Source organism: Triturus cristatus, chromosome 3_2, assembly GCF_964204655.1.
Source record: "Triturus cristatus chromosome 3_2, aTriCri1.1, whole genome shotgun sequence".
NCBI classification, from domain to species: Eukaryota; Metazoa; Chordata; class Amphibia; order Caudata; family Salamandridae; genus Triturus; species Triturus cristatus.
Window position 1 is genome coordinate 971922085 of NC_140584.1, and position 24730 is coordinate 971946814.

General features: G+C 47.4%; 1 protein-coding gene across 12 annotated transcripts in view; it reads right to left on the reverse strand.

The window, feature by feature from the left end:
• NF1 (neurofibromin 1) overlaps window positions 1-24730 on the reverse strand; it is a 1956660-nt gene that overhangs the window by 1503244 nt on the left and 428686 nt on the right. For all 12 annotated transcript variants that reach the window (XM_085649550.1, XM_085649547.1, XM_085649544.1 and 9 more), the window contains exon 9: window positions 3394-3567. In XM_085649550.1, the coding sequence (XP_085505676.1) occupies window positions 3394-3567 (174 nt within the window). The remainder of the gene's footprint in view (window positions 1-3393; window positions 3568-24730) is intronic.

Below are 24730 nucleotides of genomic sequence, written 5' to 3' on the forward strand. Positions count from 1 at the left end.
GTACGGCAGTCGCTAAATTAGAAGACAACATCGAAACCTGGATTGGATTACCGCTGTCTTTGATTGGCAGGGTCTCTATTATGAAAATGGTGATATTGCCCAGGTTCCTGTTCTTGTTTGTAAATATCCCAATAGTGCTGCCTCGTTCCTTTTTTATCAGACTTAATAAATAATTGATAAGACTGGCTTGGGCGGGTAAACAGGCACGTGTACAATGGCGAGTGCTTACTCTATCATACCATATGGGAGGACTCGGCACGCCTGACCTGGAGTTATATTATAGAGCGACACAAGGCATGCAAGCTCATAGTTGGATACATGGTGCGGAGGCCACACAGTATCTCTGGCTCGAAAAGCTTTTCGCTGAGCCTCTCCCCCTCCCAGCAACGATTTTTAAACCGGTTGATCGCAGGATGGGGATACTGGATTCAATTAACTTGACGCGACATGCATGGCATAGCCTGTTGCAGCAGCAAGCGGGGGCACTGTTATACTCCCCAGAGATGCCAATAGAATGGATGGTTTGGCTGGCCCCCTGCAGAGACGGAAGGGTCACGTGGGAGTTGCATGCATTACACATAACTAAAGCGGGGGACCTGTTCTTAGGCGGAGTTATGAAGTCATGGGATGACGCCACGGACACTGCAGAAGCTCCCACCATACTTCAACGTTGCCAGTTCCACAGAGTGCCCAGGGCACTGCATCAACAGTTTGGGGATGACATGAATGAACCCCCAGAGGTAAAAGAATTGTCATATATAATAAAAACTAAGTCACCTCGCAAAATCGTCTACAACATATACAAACTGGCTATGTCTCACAGAGCAAACCAGTTTACAAAGGCCAGGCTGGCCTGGCAGCGAGATCTGGACTTGACAATAGACTATGCCATGTGGTCCTATTGCTGCAACAACACGAAACGAATATCATTACACGGCAAACAGACTTATACACTTCAAAAACATCAACAATGTATTATACACCGGAGAGATTGCAAAGATTTGGGCTGAGGGAAAAAGCAACTTGTGTTAGATGTCACTATTCAGCAGCTGATTTCATGCACTTAGCGTGGAGCTGCCCGGGTGTTTCTAGGTATTGGAACAGGTCTTCCGCCAACTGAGAACCGCAGTAGGCAAGGAAATTGCTCCCGACCCAGCTATGGCACTGTTGGGATATTCTAAACGACTGCCTAAGGCGCTGCGCAGACTAGTGGACATGGGCTTACTAATGGCGAAGAGTCGAGTAGCAATGTGCTGGATGAGGGGCCCTCTGCCAATGTTAATACAGTGGTCACACGATTTGCTTTATTGTTGCACGCAATCGGAAATCTTTAGCGAACTGCTTCCTCCTTGGAGCAGGCCGAAGAATTTTTTGGGGGCTAAACACAACATATTTGCTTAATAAAGGGGATGGCACTCCTAGTGAGACAACAACAGAGCCCGGAGTGAGCACCAACACCCCCACTCCATAGAGGACAGTTTCGATACACAAACTCGGACGCACACACGCCTTAAGGCATAGGGCAGAGTCTAGACCCAGGTATGACACATTAACGGCGGGGTAGGCATGGGTGGGAAACCTGATGGCGCTGGAGAGACCTGGTAGGAGGGAAAAGACACTAGTCTGCAGCTGATTGAGGGCTTAGTAGCTACAAATTGATGCAAGATGTAGGATCTCTTGACAGTAGCAAGCTATGTTGACATCTCCGTTTTGAATTTTGGGAAACGTTCATGATTGCTGATGCGCAAGTGACATGCAGCGTACAGTAATAGGCGCAGTAAACCTGAATATGTGACGCTGCCTTTCCTCCGGGGTGTTGGATACAAAGCTGTGTATAGTGCCTTCTAAGTATAAGCCGCCGGCCCCAGGGTTGTAGGCGTGAGGCTGTGTATTTCAGTGTCAATTTTTTTTTCGCTCAATAAAACTGTTAAAAAAAAAAAAAAAACTATGTAAAACCATGCGTATAAATCAGATTATTCACAAGTTCCTCAATAATTTCTAGCTGAATGTAACTTCATTTGCTGTACTCCAAGCTACACCTCTTTGCTTTTCTAATATCGCTATGGATTACTAATTACCAGTGCCTCACCACCCTTACCTTTCTTAATTATGGATTTCTCACTTTAGCCAACTACCTCTGGATAATTACGGAACACCTACCAGTTAAAATAAGGTACTGTCATTATGCCTAGGATTCTGCACTGGTAAATATCTACTCAGGGGAGTGTGATGGTTTTGCACTACAATGTAGTAATTTAGTTCCTCGTCAGTGCCAGTGTGTTGATTTCTTTTTTTTTATGCTGTTAACTTCAATGCATTAAGAGATGGAACTTGCCCCGGGTCACAAGGTTATTTTATTATGAGCACTTGGAGACAGTCATATTGAAGCTGTTATTTGTGTGTGCGCCGTGCTCCGCTCCTACACATAAATTGCACGCTAAGGGGAGAGTAAAGGAATTCAGGGCACAAGACACAGTAAACAAATTTTACACCGTTGTTATATTAGTGCAGTGCTATACAGAGAAGGGATGTCATCCCTGCATCAATCGATATACAAGTAAATTGACTGAGACCAGTCCCCGAACACATGCAATAAAATATAAACATAAATGAGTAATCCAGAGGTCCATATAGTCTCCAATTCTTTTCTTTAATTGGATTTAGATTCCTCTGCCAGCCAACATGTGTTTCGTCAGAGGGTAAGTCACCCTATGACTTCCTCAGGGCTGGAAAGATTAAATTAAAATCAGCATTACAGAGTCATCATGTGTACACTTTTAGAACACTGCACCCAGTGCTCATGTCGACTGATACACATTGTACTTCATGTAGTGCAGTCACTGGTGAAAACTCATGCTTCTTCTCAATTTGAAAACCATTTTACAGTGATCAATTTACCTATATAGCAAGGGATGCAGGGATGACATCCCTTCCCTGTATAGCACTGCACTAGTATAACATTGTAATATTGGTGTACTGTGTCTTATGTGCCGAATTTCCTTACTCTCCCCTTAGAGTTCAGTCACAAACATAGGGGGGGGGGGGGGGTCACATTATTAGCAGTAAAAATATGGCACTCCAAATTAAATTTCTTACTCTGCTGTTTCTCTTAAAAAGCTTGCATATTTCGGATTGTCACCAGCTGTTACAGTTAACTGACATGCAGTGCAGCTCCCTGCTACACTGTACATCCAAGTTATCTAAGGTATGCTGGGTACGTCTTAAAAAATATAGCCCACAGTACAAAACACTTAAGATTGTTTTCTTCATGATTTTTTTCAAATCAACTCTTGGGTATAATCCCTGGATTAAGAAATACAGTAAAATAAAACCCCACATTTTTCAATTTAACATATTACTGCATTCACAATCTAAGAAAGGACTTTACTTTACCTTGAGATCATTCACCATGGACTTCAGAAGGTGAAAAATTACAGAATGATCCTCCCAATTGATGTAGGTAGATGCTTTGCACAATTTTACACAAGCAATAGCAGCACTTTCCGTCAGTTGCCTGCTGACACCGTGACCAGCTAATGCCTTTTTAAGATTATCTAAAAAAAGTTTCTGTAAATTTGTAAAACATACAAACATAATTAAAAGGTTGCTGAGAAACATTTTAGACTATACTTTGTTTGCATCAAAATATTTTTTTTAAAGCAAGAATTGAGTAATATGTGATCCAAAGATGAAACATAACAGTGTTAAATACTAAAATAATCACTTTATAAAGTGGACATATGACTAAGCAGATGCTAAGAAAAAGTTAATTTAATCCACTTCTTTAGCTAGTTGTGGCTGGCCTGGTATATGATGTCCACTAATGTCAGTGGGCACCTTGCACAAGTCCAGAAAACCTTTATGGTCATTTAAGAGGTCTTAGACAACCTTAGAAAGCTCTCCAAGTGGTAGCTATGGAGATCAGCCGTCAGGCTTAGTCCAGAAGGAGTGTAAAGCAGCTTGTTTTACCCAAATGCAATCTTATAGTATAGATTAAGTGGAAAAGAACCACACAAGGTATTTATGAAAATAAGTATTTATTATATAATACTATAACACGTTTAGATATCTCCTACCCGGAGATAAACACAATGCACACAATACTTTGCAAAGAAATACAGTAAATAGCACAGAATACACAGTGGACCCCAGGGGGGACCAAACCATGTACTAAGAAAGTGGCATAAGAACCACGACTCTGGTAAAGACAAGGTCAAGAGGACGTAGAAGTGCTGGGCACCCAAGGATCCACCCAGGTGAGTAGATAGGGACCACACAGAGAGCGTGTGCAGTGTGGGAACACGACTGCTCGCTTCGTACAACTCTATGTGTAAATTGCAGTTGGAATTTTAACGATAAAGGACCCTTCCTAGTGGACCCTGAAGGAACCCCGTGGAAGAGAGAAGGTTGGAGAGCCACCCCACCAGTGGATACCCTAGTACCCACGTTACCTACACCAGGGAAGCAGGTGCATAGTTGTGAAGTGGTGAAGGAAACCGCCGTCGAACCCAATGGAGGACTTCAGGAAAGTGCCGCTGCTGAAGAAGGAGAAAGTGTCCGGTGGAATCCGAAGGGGGATTCTAGATGTGAGAAACCTGCAAGCGAAGGGGATAGGGTCTATGTCACTCAGGAGGGACCAGGAGAATTGGAAGACTAATGCCGTCGAGTGTTGCAGGAGAGATGATAATGACCTTGACTCTGTAGCTGTGAAGACCAGGAGATGCTGGGGAAGACTAGGAGCCATGCACGAGCTGTCCCACGTTGGATGTCTAGTGCTGAGGGTCGGTGTAAGGCGGGAGCACCAACAAGCCTTGGCAAAGGCAACCAACGCAGAAGTCAAAGGTGCAATGTCGGGACCAGCATGGTCCAGGGGACTCGCCACAAGTTGGGGAGTCAGGGCAGGCCCTGAGCAATCAGGGGAGTCCAAAAGAAACAACGGTGACCCTCAAATGGACCAACAGGCCGGCGGCACTGGAGTAGCAAGAGGATCTCAAGCATCTCACCAAAATATGCAGGTCACCCTGCACACAGTGCGGTGTGGCAGAGAATTCTGGTCACTGGAGGAGCTCGGGGTTGGGGCTACTTGGAGCCCAAAGATCTTCTTGGAAGGAAGCCAACAAGCCTTTGCAACTGCAAGTTGACGCGGAGCACAGGGGTTCATTTATTGCAACCACCACGAGGGATACTGGCCTCAAACTTGGTGAGAGGGCAGGGCAGGCCTCGGGAGCTGTGGAAAAACCACCACCTGTGTTGCAGAACCTTTCGGAGTCCTGAGGACCTCAGGATCAGCAGACCAGTCAACTTAGTTGCGGTGCCTGTGAATGCAGGGCAGTGACTTCTCCACTTCAAGGAAGATTCCTTCAGGTGTCTTTGATGCCCACAGGCCTTGGAAGGTTCCTGTATGGTGCACAGGCACAGACGATGCAGCAGACTGGAAGGGAGACGAAGTACAGCCCAAACAAAGTACAGCGAAATCAAGAGTGCCCAGAGAGTTCAAAGGCAATATGTTTTTTCACACTTTATTGATTACGGTATGAGTAAGGTTATTCTTCTTCCTTTTTTTTTTTCTTTTCCCCCCCTTCTCATTTTGGACAAATAATATCTCGCACTCGTCATTTTTGTCCATATGGATCATGTTAAGATGACAAGACCCTATAAGTATATTTGCCTATTTTGCACTAGGGGGGGCTTAAAACCTTCAAGCCCGTGCTGCTATTTGTACTATTTTGCTGCGTATCTGCATATTTGCACAGACAACTGTATTCTTTTTTTTTTTTTTATTTGACGATATTATATATTCATACGGTCTATTTTTTATATAAGATAAGATTCTACAATGCGTTGTCCATGACTATATTATATATTCATACTGTCTAATTTTTTATACAAGATAAGATACTACAATGCGTTGTCCATGTCTTGCATATTGAATGGTATGTTTCCTCAGATAACATCACCTTGCATTCTTGCTGCTCACTTGCATATTTGCACATTGAAATTTAGACTCTACATGTATTGCTCTTTACTGTTATATATATATATATATTATTTATTAGTTATTTATGCTGCTGCCTGTACATTTGCACATTTGCCCATTTGCACATCTGCTTATTAGCTGAGGGTTACGTCTATGATCTTGAACATCAAATAACATGGTGAAATTTATTTCTTTAAATGTTAATGGCCTGAATAACGTTCGTAAAAGGAACGCTATTGAGTGCTGGTTGAAAAACCTTGTACCAGACGTTATCTATTTCCAAAATACCCATCACAAAGATTAGGCAGAGTCAGCTAAACTCTTCAAAAGCTGGGCGGGCTATAACATATCTGCTCCTGCCGGGATGGCCCAGAGAGGAGTTTCCATATTAATAGGGAGACATGTAGGTTTTAACCTCGAAGGGTCGTGCATAGACCCCAGAGGTAGATGGGCAGTTGCATACGGTAAATTAAACAATGTTAATGTTATTCTTGCCACAATCTATGCACCCATTTTGGACGACCCTCAAGCTATTCTACAGGTTAAGCAGGCATTAACCGGCCTTTCTGGGCCGATAATTTGGGGGGCGATTTTAATCTATTACAAAACCCCCGATTGGATTCTTCCAAGAAAGACCGCCGACAGAATAAACCCCAAGTTGCCTTAGCTGTCCAAAGTTGTAAAATTGACCTAGATGTTTCTGACAATTGGCGTATCTTAAATTCTACCAAGCGCGAGTATACATGCCACTCAGCAAAATATAATTCTGCGTCAAGGCTAGATTTTTTTCTGTCATCCCATGACCTAGAATTTTATAATTACGCCTATCTACCTAACGCTTTTTCAGACCATGCAGCTCTTTGCATGGAGGTCAATTTGGGGAATTATGAAGCAAGATTTACAAGTAGATGATTTTTTAATAAACTTAACCTTCTTGACCAACAATGGTGCACGGATATTAATGAAAAGATAGAGCAATTTTTTATACAGAATAGAGGTACAGCCCCATTAAATATAATCTGGGATGGAATAATTACATCTAAAGAAATTCCCAAGCTCAAGGCAAGAAGGGAGGAGAAAACCAAACTCCAAACTGAACTCTCGCTGGCAACCCAAGAGCACTATAGGGTCAGATCTATGATCTCTGGACACTAACTCCACGAGGCGAAATGCAGGATGAAGGTGAGATAAATAGTAATTCACAAGCACAAAAGATTTATGAGGAGAGTGAATACACAGGAAAGCTGCTGGCCTGGCAATCTAAAGAAAAGCAGGTGCGTAATAGAATAGATCAGCTAATAGATCCCATCACTAAAATACGAGCTAAGACCACCATTTCCATCGGTGAGTTGTTTTTAAAACACTATGAGGGGATATATCAAGCGACACCTGACTATCACGGAATTTCTACAGCCACTTGAAATACCTAAAATAGATGCTGAGGGTAAGAATTACCTTACACAGGATTTTATACTATTAGAATTAGATGAAGTGATAGAGGCCTTCCCCAATGGCAAGGCCAGCGGCGAGGATGGCCTTCCCATTGAATTTTTTTAAAAATTTGGGGGAACATTACGTAAGGAACTTCTGAAATTAATGAATAACTTGCTTCAAGGAACTCCCCCACCGGACTCCTTTCATTCAGCGGTGGTGGTCAGTATTTTAAAAAAAGGAAAGGACAAAGAAAATATAAACTCATACAGACCGATTAGCCTTTTGAACACAGATTACAAAATCTTTACAAAACTTTTAGCAAATCGATTAAATAAAATAGTAGGATCTCTGGTAGCACATGATCAGTGTGGTTTTATTACAGGCAGGCATCTCCATTCCAACACTACATTTTTACAGGAGGCACTAGATTATTTTAGGTGAAGGCTCAAATTTGGTTTTTAGATGCGGAGAAAGCCTTCGATCTAGTGTCTTGGGATTGCCGGTTTGCAATTTTACGTAGTTTTAACTTCCCGAATGTTTTTATTTCTCTTTTACGTCAATTGTATATGAATTCTAGGGCACAAATTATCGTCAATAACACTAACATTGGGTCCTGTGAGGTTACTAGAGGCACGCGACAAGGATGCCCCTTGTCGCCAATTTTATTTGCATTATTTATTGAACCTCTAGCGATCGCCATCAGGAATATCAAAGCTGACACTGCCCCAATTTTAGGAATGACAAACATAAAATTATATGCGGACGATATTGCCCTTTTCATAGACTCTAAACCCTCAAGTCAATTGAAGATTTTAAAAATCTTCTCTGACTTTCAAAAGCTTGGGGGTTATAAAATGAATGTAAACAAAACGGAAATTATTCTACTTAACTGCACTATAGACACTTTAGTTCCCGAATTTAGGCGGATATACAACACGGATCCAAAGAGATATCTTGGAATACTTATATCGGATAGCCCAGACGATCTCTTTTCACTTAATTTTTCACCTTTATTAAAAAAGGTGGGCTCACTTTTAGATCGGTGGAATTTACTACCCCTGTCTCTTATGGGGTGGGCATCGCTAATTCGAATGTCGGTCTTACCACTTTTCAATTTCCTTTTTAGCGCAATTCCCTGCGCAATCCAGGCCTCTTACTTTTAAAAAAATAGAAACTCTGATCTCCTCTTTCTTATGGGCAAAACAATCTCCCAGATTAGCACTGAGCACCTTATATTTATCATCTACACAAGGAGGGCTGTCCCTCCCAAATATCAAAGAATATTATTTCGCGTCTTTTGCACATTATAGTCACAGGTTTTTTTTCTTAGACTCATGAGACAGATAATTTTTTATGAAAAGGATGTTGTTGGAATTGAAAATCTATGATCCGGTCAGAACCACGAAAGATCCAAAAAAAGTACGATATAAATCCCTCCAGTGGATTTTCAAGGTGAAAACTCAGTTTTTTTTATTTTATGACTTACCCATTTTAAGTAATAAGACGAATTTAATACATTTTAGCTTGGGAGATGCTTGCTGTATGGACAAAAATATATTAACTCTTTGGAAGGAGAATGGTTTTGAGAAAATTGAAGACTTTCTGCTGGGAAATAGGAGGAAATCTTGGTACGAAATTCATAGCCAGTTAATCCACTCGCACTTAACACTGAACTGGTCCTTTATAAGGATAAATCCAAAACTCAGAGAACTCAATATAGGAAATGTATTCAATAAAGAAAATATTTACACTATCCTTAATAATAAAATACAAAAGAAAATGATTAAAATATTAAAAGAAAGTAAGGACCATGACCTCTATAGTAAGATTACTGAAAGATGGGAAAAGAGGGAAGATATCACATTTAATCAACAGGTATGGGACAAAATAAATAAATTCAATAAAATCATCTTTCGTGGAGCAAATTTTAAACGTATGCAATTTTACAACAAATGGTTAATATATAGAACCCCGTCCTTTCTACACAATATCTTCCCGCAAGTAGCCGACAAATGCTTCCGCTGTGATGGAAAAGGCACTTGGAAACACATTGTCTGGGAGTGTCCAAAAATCCAGGCTTTATGGAAGGAAATAGAAAAATATCTTTCAATCGTTCTCAAAACTAATATTGTATTTGATGATCTAATTCCCCTCCTAGGTTGCTCTCCTATCCACACCCAACATGATGAGTCCCTTTTTATAGCTTCTTTAATAGCTAAATCCCTCGTATTACAGTCCTGGAAAACAGATCTTGTTCTATCCTTCCAGGCATGGAAGACAAAACTACTCCGAATCCAGGGTAGGGAAAGAAAATATGCTCTTAGATCAGGGGCTCTCAAAAAATATGATAAATATTGGAGTGTGTTTGATCTTTAAATTTGTCCTGCTATTACTTAACCATATTTATACTCGTCCGAGAACATCTATTTTGTCTACTAGTCTACTATGACTGTCTCGACTTCGCACGCTGCACTTTATAACGCAACTCTGGAATATTAACTGAGAAGACGCTCATTGTATCTAAATGCTACGTACTGTTTTCATTCAATCAAATTCTTTTGAATATCAATGACAGTCGATTGATCGTTTGCTTTTACACAACCTTGCACTTTACAATTTTAAATGTTAAAATGACAATTTGCATGAATGTTCTTAGTACTCTCTTTCTCGTACTGTATTAATTGGATTTCATCTGAATCCTGGTTTCTATATTGTATTGTTATATTTGAACTATCAATAAAAAAATATAAAAAAAACGATTTAAAAAAAAAAAAAAAAAAAAAAAAAAAAAAAAAGAGTGCCCAGACGGTAGAATAACTGGTGTCTGATCTGAATCTTGTCCCAACACGAATCTAGGGACCCACCCACAGGTAAGCCCTTAAGGTCCTAAGGAAAAGGTTTGGATGATTCAGGGGACGGGGAAATTACTCCCATGTACTTTGTTCAGTTTCGCGCCTGAGCGGGAGCGATCGGCTCCCTGAGCTGGTTTGACCTGGACTAGGCTTGGAGACACCAAATGTGCCCGTCATGCAGACTGAGTGGCGCTGGCAAGCGCAACCACCCTGCCCCAATACACTAAATCTTGTCTGGGAGGTGGTCACACCTCCCTGTGACAGGATGCCCATTGTTCTGTCTTCCCCTGATCGAGCTTGGCAGAATCGTGTCTCTGGTCGGCAGCAACCATTTTGTTCTGTCCCGGTCAAGAAGGCTGGTACTGGGAGCACAGAGCCTAACGGAGGACTCCAGTGCTTGGAATCATACCACGCACACTGTTTACGGTTTGGAGGTATGATTCCAACATGTTTGATACCAAACATGATAGGATTCTCTTGCAGACAGTTTAGAGATGGTCATCGCGTAATAACACAGTGCCCCTCTATTTAGTATATGGCTACTTTACTTACAACCCGGGAGAATGGCCTCCGTAGGCTGTAGGGTCAAGTTCACACAAAGATGAGATGGGAGTGTCGGTGATTAATCTGTGGTTAGATAAATTATGCACTAGAAAGATCATTACTGAAGGTAAGTAAGTTGTTCTTCTGATGTACATTTCAGACTGCGGTTTCCTCACCTTGCGAACAGATATCATAGTAGTACATCAAAGTGGAGTGTCTTAACTGGCTCATATAAAAAAAATCAGCAGGACTGAGCAAGCAAAACGCCCCTCGCAACAGACTTGATTGTTGGGGCAGTGGTGCTTCATGAACATGTGAACCAAAGCCCACACAGCCTCCTGACAGATGACCTGAAGAAGTAGTTTAAGTGCTGGTAGCAGCTTTGACTCTTTGGGGAATGGGCCCACAAGCCTTATGGGGGTTACTTCTTCACCAGTGCGTATCAGAACTATAGGCAGAGAACAATCCATCTGAAGATGGTTTGTTTTTGCACTGCTTTGCCCTTCTTTGGACCTAAAACCGTATTAAGAGCTGATCGTCCAATCGAAACCCAATATTCTTTTAGGATACAAACGATGGAGTCCATTATCCGCCTTGGTGGAAAGAGGCAGTGCAAAGAAGGGCAAAGGTTCATAGCCTGACCAACATTGAAAGGAGAAAATACTTTAGATGGAAATGAAGCCTGGGTCTTTACAACAAACTTACCACGAAAGAAGCTGGAATAAAGTGAATTGACACAGAGAGCACACACCAATAGCCAATATTATGGCAATGGTAAAGATGGTCTTTAAGGTGAGAAGTCTTGAAAGACAACTGAGTAGCGGCTTAAAAGACTGTGCACATCAAAATAGAGAAGACCAAGTTCAAGTCCCACTGCAGCATCACAAAAGGTTTTTGTGGAAACTAATGGGAATCTTTCAAAACCTCAACACAAGGAGTGATTTGAGTAACAAAGACTGATCCGGCAAACTGCAAAAAAAAAGCAAAAAGAGTGGAAAGATAGATCTCAACAGTGCACAAAGTAAGTCCTTGCTGGACGAGCTGCAAATCGAACAATAAAACTTCAGACAATTATTTGTATGGTGCTGTACCAATCCCACGGCTGGCATAGACTGATTTTGCGGAGGTACGCCTCACCACCAAGATGACTTCAACAAGACCTCAGGGTGCAAGTCTAAGGGGATGACCATCACCACTCAATCTTTTGCACTCTTCTTGGAATGAATCGGCCAGGATCCCCTAGTGCTGGGTCTACAGGTTCTACTGAAGAGCCCACATCTGTCACCCGGCATACTCGACAAGCAGGGTGCCAACAGGCCCCAAAGTCTCAAAGCCACTCTCACGGAGGCTGAAAAATCAGAATCATAGCCCAAATCTACTGGACTCGTTAAGGTGGAGGGAAGGCTCCAAAGAAAGGGAGTCTCTGCGATGGAGTTCGGTGTGATGTAAATATGTTGATTGTGAACACTAATGACGTCAGGAGTTTCACCATTGTCTGGAGGTGGTCTACAATTGACTGTGATGAGCCCACCTTTACCAGCCTGTTGTCAAGGGAAAACTGGAATCCCTAAACACAGAAGGGATGTAGCAAACACCGCCATCACTTCTGTTAACACCGAGGGTCACTGGTAAGCTGAAGGGAAACAGAGCAAATTGAAAATGCTCCTTGCCCACCTTGAACCACAAATAGGTGCCTCTGGGACTGCAAAATACATGAAAGTAAGAGTCCTGCAGGTTCAAAGGCACCATATAGTCGTCTGAATCTGGGCCAGTGTGAGCATCTTCAATTTGTTCTTCTGTCAGAAAAACTTTCAGAGGGCACAAATCAAAAAAGGACAAAGGCCTGAAAGAATATCCGCGAAAAAAACGTCCTCCGTCAGGGGCATTAGAACTCCCGACGGTTACCAGTAATGAAATTACTTTCTCACTGCACTTCTAATTGAATCAGGATGAAACCTCTACCTTAATTCTTAAATCAGTCACCGCAAGGAATTGGACCTACGGTAACCGCTGGTTACTGTGAATAATACCTGAAGCACAGAGTGGCTAAATCGTAACATGGGAACTACACATCCTGGATATCAGTAATGCTAGTTGTTCCTGTGACATTGGGCGTTGTCTGGGTGGAATGTTTGGGGGGGTAGACATTAGCTCTAGGCAGTAGCCTGACCGAATTAGTTGTGTCACCCATTTGTCTGAGGTGATGGTAGCCCAGACATGAAAGAAATTTTGGAGTCTTCCCCCGACCGGAGTGGGATGGTCTGGGGGGAGTGGAGGGAAGTCATTGGGCAGGTGTGGGGGCAGACCAGGCGGTGTTTGTTTTGCCTCTGCCTTTATTATTGTTGCCTCTGTATCCGCCTCTTTGGTAACCCCTTGTGAAGGTGGATTGGGTAGGAGCTTTGTATGACGTGGAAGCGGTATCAGAGGAGTAGCCTCTGGATGTGCTCCGAAAGGAGGTACGGCGAAAGAAACGCCTGGGAGGGTGTGATTGTAAGGCTCCCATAGATTTCACCGTGTCTGTGTCTTTTTTCATTTTTTCTAGGGCCTCATCCACTTTTGGGCCGAACAGATGTTCCTGGTCAAAGGGATGGTTCAGGATGGAAGCTTGCACTTCTGGTTTAAATCCTGAGATCCTGAGCCATGCATGGCGGCGGAGGAGGACGCTAGTATTGATGGCCCTGGAGGCGGTGTCTGCTGTATCTAGGGCACAACAGATGGAGGTATTAGTGATGATTTTACCCTCCTGAATTAACTTGTTTGCCCTGTTTTTGTATTTGTCAGGGAGGTGTTGCATTATGGCTTCTAACTCGTCATAATCGGCCCTGTCATATCTAACCAGTAACGCTGGTGTATTGGCGAAACGCCATATGTTGGCAGCTTGTGATGCAGTGCGCTTGACGGATGCGTCCAAGAGTTTTGACTCTTTGTCAGGTGGTGGTGCATCGCCTGACGCCTGGGAGTTGGCCCTCTTTCGTGCTGTTGATACTACCAGGGAATCTAGGAGTGCGGGCCCTCTGATGTAGGAGGGATCTGTAGGGGCGGCTTTGTATTTTTTGTCAATGCGCGGGTTAATAACCCTGGCTCTGACTGGGTCTTTAAAGACCTCTGGCGCATGTTTTACCACTCCTTTGAGCATGGGAAGTATGGAGGTGGCCCTATGCGTGGTGTCGAAAGTATCGAGGAGGAAATCCTCCTCCACTGGGTCGGTATGGAGATCTACCCTGTGATAGTGTGCCGCCCTCTGGAGTAAATGGTTGAACCCCAATGAGTCTTCTGGTGGGGATGGCCTCGAAGGATAGAGATCATCTTGTGGGACGTTGGGGATGTCGGGGTTGTTATAGTCGTCCCATGGGTCTGGGGAGCCTGTGGGAGTGGGGTCTCCTGTAGGTAAATCATGGGGCACGTCCCCCATGTCATCATATGTATCGTCATGATCATCATCATCCGGAGGGGGTGTTGGGGAATGATGAGGAGGGGGTGGAGAAGGAGGGGGTGGAGAAGGTGGAGGGGGAGAAGGTGGAAGGGGTGGAAGAGGTGGGGAAGGCATTCTGAAAGGTGATGTAGCAGAGTCCTTCCTCTTTGGAGGTGGAGCTGGGGTAGGTTTTTCCAGCTGTCTCTTTTTGATGCTGAGCATCAAATGTCCGGTTTTGGGATCCTTGGTCAATGTCTTTTGCAAGGGATCCGGTGTAAAGAGTTCTTCTGAAGGTGGTTTATCCGTCGGTGCCGAAGGCGTCGGGGCAGTTGGTTTCCTGGCTTTAGTGTCCTGTTTGGAAGTATGCGGCTTGGAAAGGGCTTTTTGTTTGGTCAGTGCCGAGATGGGTTTCGGCTTCGAGATCTCGGTGCTGGTGGCCTTGTGTGCTTTTGTTGGGTCCGGGGATGGAGTCGGTACCGAGGAGGTGGAACTGGGTTTCGGCACAGAGTGTTTCGGTATGGGGCTGGGTGACGAAGAGGAGGCCATTTTCTTTTTTGGTGTCAGTGCGGAGGAGTGTTTGTCGGCACCGACGGTGGGCTGGCTCGAGCCCGAGCCGCCGGAAGGCTTGATCGGCTTCTTTACCGGTCCTTAAGGTGCGGTGTGGGAAGCAGTGTCTTTGGTCTTACCTAGTCCCGGAGGCGAAGGCGTGACCAAAGCCTTTTTTGGTGCCGGTGAGGGTGTGGGGTGGGGGCAAATTGGTACTCACGACCCTCTGTGCTGGAGTGATGTCCTCCACATAGTCTGCTTCGGAGGCGCTGACGAGGCCCTCGTCGGTGTGGTGTAGTTCCGGAGCGTCGACGCCCTCTCCGAAGATGTCATCTGGAATCGCCGTCGACGAGTGCGCCATGGACCTTCTTGCTCTTCGGTCTCGAATCGTTTTCTTGGAATGGAAGGACTTGCACGCCGGCAGTCTCGAGCCTCGTGTTCAGGGGAGAGGCAGAGATTACATACTTCGTGGAGATCGGTGTGGGGGAATTTGGACCCACATCGAGGGCACTTCTTGAAGGGAGTCCTTTCCATGAGCCAGGACCGGAACTTGGGTAGGCCAGAAGGCCTGGCGTCGACGAATGGAATCGAAGGTGTTGATCGATGAGAGCCGCATCGAGTGTGGAGATCGCGATTGAAACAATACCGCGAATTGGGGTGAGGATTGCGCGTCGATTGAACTGGAAACCTGTTCGGAACCGCAAAGATCACATCCGAGCCCGATGGCGGAAAAAAACAATCTGAGGATGGAGCCGAAGCCCATGCGCAATGCGATCCAAAGGAGGAGTCACCGACATCGTGACTTCCAAAGACTTTTCAAGAGGAAAAACAACTGCAAACATCCGGGCCCAACACCAGCTGGCGATCTATGCACAAGTATGTAATCTGCAGCTCATATGCCTCGAACATAGGTATACCTCATCAGCAAGCGGCTGGCACTGACTGACAGGAGTGCTGGGCTGGCAGAGGAAAACCTTGTCTCTCCGTGAGTCTCAAGACAATTCGACTGTCAGGAATCATCTAGGGAAAAAAAAAATCAAGTTTGTCCTGCTGGTGGAAGCTTTAACTACCAAACTCTGTGGGTGTGTGGGGTGCTCTGTAAAAGAAATCCAGGTTACCTGGTGCTGGCCTTAAGTGTCCAGCAATCTACCTGTTCTCCGATGAACAAGCTATAGAGTAGGTGCCCCATAAGGGTGTCAATCATGGCTTCATTAAATGGAAGTAATGATTCTGACGAAGTCTATCCTGGTTGCAAAATCTGTTCGTACGTTGATATTGACCTCCACTGCTGCCACTTGTAAGTACAAAACAGATCCGGCCCATCCCATTGCCACAAGAAAAGAGGCACTTTTCTGTTGGTGGTTCAGTGAAGACCATTACCCAGTATCCAGGGAAGTGTCTAACCCACTGGAATCATCCAAATCTAGATATAAATTGGCATCTTAGTCAGGACGCAACCTCGGTCACTGCCAAGATGGATTTGGTTGGGAGCCAGAAGGGTCATTTGGAACAGAGTTGTTCTCAGATGCAAGTTACTAACCTACGGAATTGCCTTATCTGGTAAAGACATGATCCCAGACGTCAGACTGGAACTGGAAGATCTTTCTTCGAGCAATACCCCAGCACGCCGGTAGGTGCCATCAGCTCCATGTGACATCAGCGCTTTTGTGACGTCTGCGTCACCTATATAGGCACCACATCGGTGCGCTGGCATCAGTTAATTATTACGACTTTCCAAGCCAGAAGCGCGGAGCCATGAAGTGCACTGGCTGTTTTTTTTAACATCTAAGGCCCTGAAAGGGACCAAGCCGGACCCTAGAAACCTATCCTCAGTGCGGGGAGGATGGGTGGGTCGGTAAGGAATCTTCAGCTAGATCATGTCTCTACCAGATAAGGCATTTCCGAAGGTAAGTAACTTGTCCATCTGATACATACATCTAGCCGCAGATTCTTTAACTTTGAATAAATACCCAAGCAATACCATCCCTAGAGAAGGGACTGCGGACAAGTTTAGACAAGAACACCTGCCGGACAGAGCGGCCAAAAAAAGAGGTCCCTGGGGACTTGACAGTCCAAGCAGTAGTGCTTGGTAAACGTGTGCAGGGATCCCAACATTGAGGCCTGACTAATGTCAAGGAATGGAACTCCATGTTGCAACACCGTGGTAGCAGCATTAGCTCTAGTGGAATGAGCTGTTAAGCCTTCAGGAGGACGCTTTTTGGCCAGAGCATAGCAAATTTTGATGTAGCTGAAATAGTCCTCTTCCGCACTGCATGACCTTTCTTTATTCAACGTACTCCACAAAGATTTGGTCGTCACCCAGAACTCTTTAGTGCAGTTAAGGTAGAACACTCTTTTTGAGTCCAGGCGGTGGAGTGGCTCCTCTTCTTTAGAGGGGTGCAGAGGAGTGTAGAAAGTGGGCAAGTTGACAGATTACCCCACATGGAATGGTGTTACCACTTTCAGTAAGAAAGAGGCCTTAATGAGAAGTACCAACTTCTCAGGGAAGATGGTCAGGTAAGGAGGCTTGGAGGACAGATCCTGAAATTTGCTCACCCCCCCTGGCAGATATGATTGCCACTAAAAAGGTTGTTTTGATAGTAAGCAGCCGGGGGCAATTGTGCAGAGGTTCGAATAGAGCACACATTAGAAAGGTGACAACCAAATTAAGGTCCCACTCAAGCATAATAAAAGGGGAAGGTGGGAGATTAATGCACAAGGCCTTTAAGGAATCCATGGGAGATTTTAATAAGGAGGGTTAGTCTGGCAGCCTCAGGTAAGCAGTCATGGTCGAAAGATTCCCTTTAAGACTGTCCAGAGGAGAGCCCTGCCGGGCAGCAAGTAGAAAGAGGATTAATAGACCTTGCAGTTCAATATTTTACAAATTTGTTCCACCAGGAGGCGTACACTGTCTTGGTGGAGGTTCTCCCTGCCTCCAAAATAACACTGCAAAGTTCCAAAGGATAGTCGAATGCTATCAACTAATGCCGCTCAATCTCCACGCAAGAAGGCGTGGAGTTGACAGGTTCCGGTGGAGGACCCTTCCCTGCTGATGGAACAGAAGATCCTCCGAAAGGACTGGAGGATCAATGCTCAATTGGAGATGTTCGGGATACCAGACTCTAAGCCCAGTCTAGAGCCACAAGAATGAACTGGGCCCGGTTGCTCCTAATGTTCTCGAGCACTCTGGACAGGAGTGGTATGGCCTGAAAGGCATTTAGAAGGCCTGAGCTCCACTCGAGACGAAAAGCTTCTCCGAGTGAGCCGTTTTGGAAACTCCAGCACGCAAAATAGTGACATTGCGTGTTCTTGATGGAGGCAAACAGACATAACCAAGGCTCTCCCCACTGTTGAAAGAGACCTTGTGACACCTTGGCATGGAGACGCCATTCTTGATCCGCTAGACATCGACGGCAGAGTTTGTCTGCCCTGGCTTTCAGAGAACCTGCCAGGAGTTGGACTACCAGGGATATGCTCTGCTGTTCCAGACATGTCCACGACGCCACCCTGCCCAATTTGTTGCAGTACCACGTGGCGGTGGTGTTGACCATTAACACCTGAACCAGCTTTCCTTTGACTGAAGGCAGAATGGCTTTCAATGCCAAGCGAATCGCTCGGAGCTCCAGCAAGTCGATGTGGAGTCCAGATTCCACCAGAATGCTATGATCTCTGCCTCTCCCTCTACACCTCTCCCAGATGGCCGCTCCATCCCAGGAGTGACACATGTGCCACCACTGTGTAGTCTGGTTGTGGAAGGGAGAGGGGTCTGCCTCTGACCCAATCGTGGGTGGTTTAGTCACCACTGCAGGTCCTGGGAAGTGCCCTCCGAGATCTGAATCATGTCTAAGAGATTCCACTGAAGCTGCGTCCATTGAAAGTTCAAGAACCACATATGCCACATGGCATGTGTAACTAGCAGAATACAAGAGGCCACAAGAGCCAGCAGCCTCAGGGTCATGCTCACTGAAATCCAGGATACAGGCTAAAACATCGGTATCATAGCCTGAACATCTTGGAGTAGCCATTTGGGGGGATAGGCCCAAAACTGCAGTGTCCAGAACAGCTCCAATGAAAGGGAGCATCTGAGAGGGAGACATGTGTGACTTTGGTACTTTTATAGTGAACCCCAGTGAATGCAGGAGGTTTGCCATAATTTGGAGGTAAGAGACGACAGCCTGTGGCGAGCCTGCCTTCAACAGCCAGTCGTCGAGATAGGGGGAAGACTGTCACCCCTGATCTGCGCAGATGAGCTGCGACCACCGCTATCAACTTAGTGAACACCCGAGGGGCGATGGTAAGGCCAAAGGGGAGCATGGTGAACTGAAAGTGCTCATGTCCTACCGTAAACCGCAGATAGTGCAGATGAGCATGCAGGATGGGAATGTGAAAATAGGGGAACTGAAAGTCCAATGCTAACATAAAACCTCCTCGATACAGGGCAGACAAGACCTGAGCCTGAGTAACCATTTTGAACTTTTCCTTCTTGAGAAAGTAGTTGAGGCTCACAGATCTAGGTTAGGACAATGACCCTTTCCCTTTTACGGGACCAAAAAGTAGGAGGAATAACAACCACAGCCTATTTCTGGCATCAGAACTCGCTCTATGGCTCCCTCGGCTAAAAGTCATGACTTCCTCTTTCAGCATAGTCACGTGAACTTCCATCAGCCGGTCTTAAATTGGAGGAATTGAGGAGAGGGGTATTCTCAAAGGGGAGGGAGTTGCTACTTTGGACTATCTGGAGCACCCACCTGTCCAAAGTGATGTTCTGCCAGTGGTGGAGGGGATGGTTGATCCTGCCACAACCCCATGACCATGATCTGGGAGTGCCGCACTAGGAAGGTTTCATTTTTTTAAAATTGTTTGCCACGACCCCATGACCATGATCTGGAAGGGCTCGTCTAGGAAGGTTTCTTTTTCTTAAATTGTTTGTTATTTCATACAAGCAACATTACATGTAAATGGAACAGGTAACATTACCACTCGTGCAGTACACTGCAGTGCATACCCAACTTCATGCTACATTTACTTGACACATAACTCGGCCTATACCATACACACCCCCACAATCCCATTCAGAAACCCAATACAATTTACGGCTACTCTTCCACTCAGAGTGCTGCCGCAGATATATCGTAACTGGGCCCCAGAAATCCTTAGGCTCAGATGAGTAAGATAGCTCTTCAGCATAAATGTTCAATTGTTCCCTGCAGGATACAATATCTTGTAGCCTCCCATTACACCAGAAATATTGGCCTAACACTTCATTCCACCTATTAAAAGCCCTAGTATTGGTGCCTTGGATCCCTTTGAGGGATGTGTCATAGTCTGGTGATACTCCCCTTTCGTCGAACAATCTCAGGATGGGTCTGCAGCACCATGGCGGTGAGTGGGAGAGGGTGCACATCATCAGCCTCTATCACCAGGTGTGGCAGATATCTCTGTGGGAAATACCAATGCTATGCAAATTGGGCCTGCGCACATAAATAATAAAGATGCATATCTGGGGCTCCAAAGCCTCCCCTTTCATACGGCTGTGTTAGTACCTCCCAACTGCATCTCGGAAGCTTGCCCGTCGAGGATAGCGTTATCATACATTTTCTAATGGGGCGTGGCTACGCAAGCCACGATGGTGGACCTGCACTGTTGAGGCTCCGGGTCCGGGCGCCCTTAACATGAAATATTGAGCATCACTGCGGCAGACAAACTACCCCAGACCCGTCGGAACCCGTTCCCACAGGGGTGCAGCACAGGTGGAGACCGGGGGACATCCACGGCCGCTGCCCCGGCGCCGGATCGCAGCGCACTGAGCCTTCTGCGCTGCGGCGCGGCTCCCAAGTTGGCGCTGGTGCCCTGCTGAGCGGCCCAGCGGCGGAGAGGGGCTGGAGATGGTGGTGCATCGTGCCTGGCTCGCTGCGGCATTTGGACGCCGAGAGCGGACACCGACTCGACAGGGGACAACGCCGAAGGCACAGGCACGGGCGGGGCGGACCTACGATTCTCACCATCTGACCGGAGATACAGCGGAGCACCCGGACGACGCCGAGGATCGAGGCGGGCCGACACAGCCGATCGGATCACCGGAGGGAGGCGCCCCCCCCAAACTCCCCACGGGACGCTTCAGGTACCAGGGGAACCCGGAGAGTGAGGGGGACCGCGACGATCGGGGGGGGGGGGGGCGCCACGGACCCGGGGCCCCCTCCGCTGCCAGTAAACACCCTCTGCCTGACCTTAAAATGGCCGCCTGCGGGACATCTGGCATCGTGGCAAATCCCTCACAGGGGCCCTGATCAGAATAAACTGTCACTGAAACGTGAGGGTGGTGGCGATCGCCCTCCCAACTGCATGGGGTGAGCCCCCCTACCACCGGCCCACAACTGCCCCACTGGCGCCGCTGACGGAACGTGCTGCCCCAGGAGACCGGCCGCCTGTGGGACATCAGGCATTGTGGCGAATCCTTCCCAAGGGCCCTGATCCTGACACACGGGAGTGGTGGCGATAGCCCTTCACCCTGCATGGGGTGAGCCCCCCACCTGCTGGGGTACCGACTGTGAACCTCCGCCCCACAACTACCCCACTGGCACCGCTGACAGGACGCGCTGCCCCAGGAGACTGGCCGGGAGATCGGAGGGACCCACATTAGGGGGGTGCTCCCGGCGCTCGGATCGCCGTACATCGCTTCCCGTTTGGCCCACCTGGCGGGAAGTGGGAACTAGCAACCAAGGGCTGTGCTCCCATCGCCAGTTGACAACGCAGGGCACTGCCCGTTCCATCTCCTGAACCACTACACCCTCCAGAACCTGCAAGTTCAACCCAACGGTACCGGACCTCATCCCACGTACGACGAAGATGGGGAAACCGAAGCCAGCGCAGTACAATGCAGTGCCGGAAACTGCCCCGGAAAATATGCCGAAGACCTCATCTTGGTCCCCTAATGCCGCGCCCGCATCGGACCTGTCAATCTCAGACAAGTTGGACAAAGTCCTTGCCGCCATTGAACTGTCCCGGTTATCGATGGAAGAACGACTAGGAACATTGGCGACGGAGGTCAATCTCCTCAGAGACGATCACCGCAAACTAGCGGACCGGGTGCGTTAAGAGGAGCGGACGTTGGAGGAAATGCAGCCGCAGATAAAAGAACACCAGACGACACTCCAAGGAATTCTCACCCGTTTATCTGTGGTGGAGGAACGAGCGCAGGATTTGGAAGGTCGCTCAAGACGCTGCAACATTAGAGTGCTGGGACTACCGGAGGGCATCGAGAGGGCAAACCCTATAGACTATATGGACACATGGCTTAAATCCTTCACCCCGGCAGCAGACCGCACAGCGTTCTTCTCAATTGAACGAGCTCACCGGATGCCTGCCCACAAGCCCATACCTGGAGCGGCCCCTCGGCCATTATTAGCTAAATTTCTCCATTTCCGGGACCGCGACCCTGTGCTTCGGGAGGCACGGCAGGCGGCACCACTCCGGATAGAGAACAAACACATAATGATTTTCCCGGACTATGCCCGCGCAGTGCAGCAACAAAGGGCGTCCTTCTTAGATGTGAAACGGAGACTACGCGAACGTAATATTCAATACGCTCTACTCTTCCCAGCCCGTCTTAAGATACTCCACAAGGGCTCCTCCATTTTCTTCACGACCGCAGAGGCGGCACATGACTGGGCAGACCAGCACTGCCCGCAGGTGTCTGGCGCTCGCCCGGGGCGTGACTCACCTCTCAAGACTTTCCGTGCTCGAAAGCGCCCCATGAAACTCCGCCACACCGAGACGAGAACGGCTGCCGGAGTCCACGACTCGCCGGATCTAGAACAGATCATGAAGGAACGGTGCGAGGCGCTCCAAGCAGTGATAGACTTGCGCTCCACGCAACGTTCAGAAACCATAGACCGTCCTCCACACCTCTTCTCCTCTAAGGGCGAAAACGACAGCGATGACACTGCCTCAAGGGCTGACTCAGCAGCACCCCCCAATGTCACCCCACAAACGGCAGAAGGGTTACTGGATGGACAAGCCCTTCCCTCCATCTCTTAACTCAGCTCAGCATAACAGACTACCTAACTGTATCCTTATGAATAATCATCATTATGTGTCTGATTGTCGAGAGAGAAGAATGCGATACCTTCTAAGTGGCGCGCAATGATCCTTCTGTATGCCCGTTAGACGTGAGACCTCGCACCTGCATGTCGCCACCCCCCATCATATAGAGCAGGGTTTTTTTTCCCCCCCAGTGTTACGGGAGGGAGTTTGGACACATCGTTCTCCGACCGATGAGTCCTTTGTATTGGGACTGTTTCCTGCACCCTTGCACGTTGGTTACACCCCAGTTCATAAAAGTCCCACTGCGTCATGGACCCCCACGTAGCAGATTACCCGAGCGGCCAGACTCACCTCCCCCTATTCTCCCCACACGCAGCGTATCCCTAGGAGCCCATTTATCGATCGCTATGGCGGACACCTCACCCGGCCCACACACACCATAAATGGCCCATGGCGATGTTGATGAAAACCGCTGACGTCAATTTACTCACACTAAATGCACGCGGCCTCCACACCCCACGTAAACGCTAAACAATCTATGCATACGCCAAGCGCCAGCAAGCGTCTATCATTTTCTTACAGGAAACTCACCTTAACGTAACGGAAGCAGGCAGGGTGCACGCAAAGTGGCGCGGCTTACTATGCGCTACAACCTATTCCTCATTTGCCCAGGAACGCCGTTCCGCAAACTCAGGCGGATGGTGGATGGGGAGGGCAGATTTGCCCTACTGGAGGGACTCTTGGATGGTCAGGCTGTCCTATTGGGCAGCATATATGCCCCGAACGTGGATCAGGACAAATTCTGGGACAGATTAACGAAAACCCTAGCCCAATTTACTCATGTACCTTGGATACTGGGGGGGGGGGGGGGGGGGGGGACTATAATTGCATCCTGGACCCGGGACTGGACCGGTCCTATCCCCCTCTTCCACACTCCCCCACCCACAGACAAATAGAGAGATTCAAGACATGGGTCGCACATTGGTCACTTACGGACGCATGGACTACACCACCCTCATACCCGCATGTATTCCTTCCACTCCGTTCCCCACAACTTGCGGGTCAGGTTAGACTGTTTCCTATGCACAACAACACTCCTCCCGCAGGTCTGCCACTCAGATTATCTCGGTAGGGTCGTCTCAGATCATGACGCGCATCTCCTCAGCCTTCAATGGAGGCCCCCTCGTCCCCCTGTTCCCACATGGCGTCTATCTCGAGATTGTCTGATGGACCCAGTCTTCACACACGGGCAAAACCGCAGTATCCAAGAATATTTCGCCCACAACACGGGGTCCGCATCCTCCATCCTGGTTGAATGGGATGGCTTTAAGGTGGTGGCCAGGGGGGAGTGTATTCAACAGAGGGCCGGAGTGAGGCGCGCCTTGGAACAGGCACTTGACAAAAGGGAAAAGCAGCTCGCGCTCGTCACTAAGGCCGCCGACCAATCAGTGGCAGCGGCGACACAAGTAGCCCATGCCAAATCGGATTACCAGGCGGCTTGCACGGACCTCCGGCGTCACAACTTCCGGGCCTATGCGGCCCGCATGCATAAGGACCGCGACAAAGCGGGCACACGGTTAGCGTGGCTAGCTAAACGGGACACGGAGGTGCAACCCATCACCGCAATAATCAACCCCCACGGCACCCTGGTACAATCTCAGGATGAGATCCTCCAGGCTTTCCATCAGCACTATTCGGCGGTCTACAGTGACCCCCGGTCATCGGGTCCAGAGGCGGTAGACCATTTCTTGGACCCTCTCCCCCTTCCCCGGATATCGGACGCAGATAAGTCGGACCTAGATGCAAAGATAGGATCTTCGGAGATCACACATGCCATACAAGCCTTGGCCCGCAACAAGGCTGGGTGGGTTCCCACTCGAGTACTACGCCACCTTTGCCCTCCAGCTGACCCCTCGCTTCTTG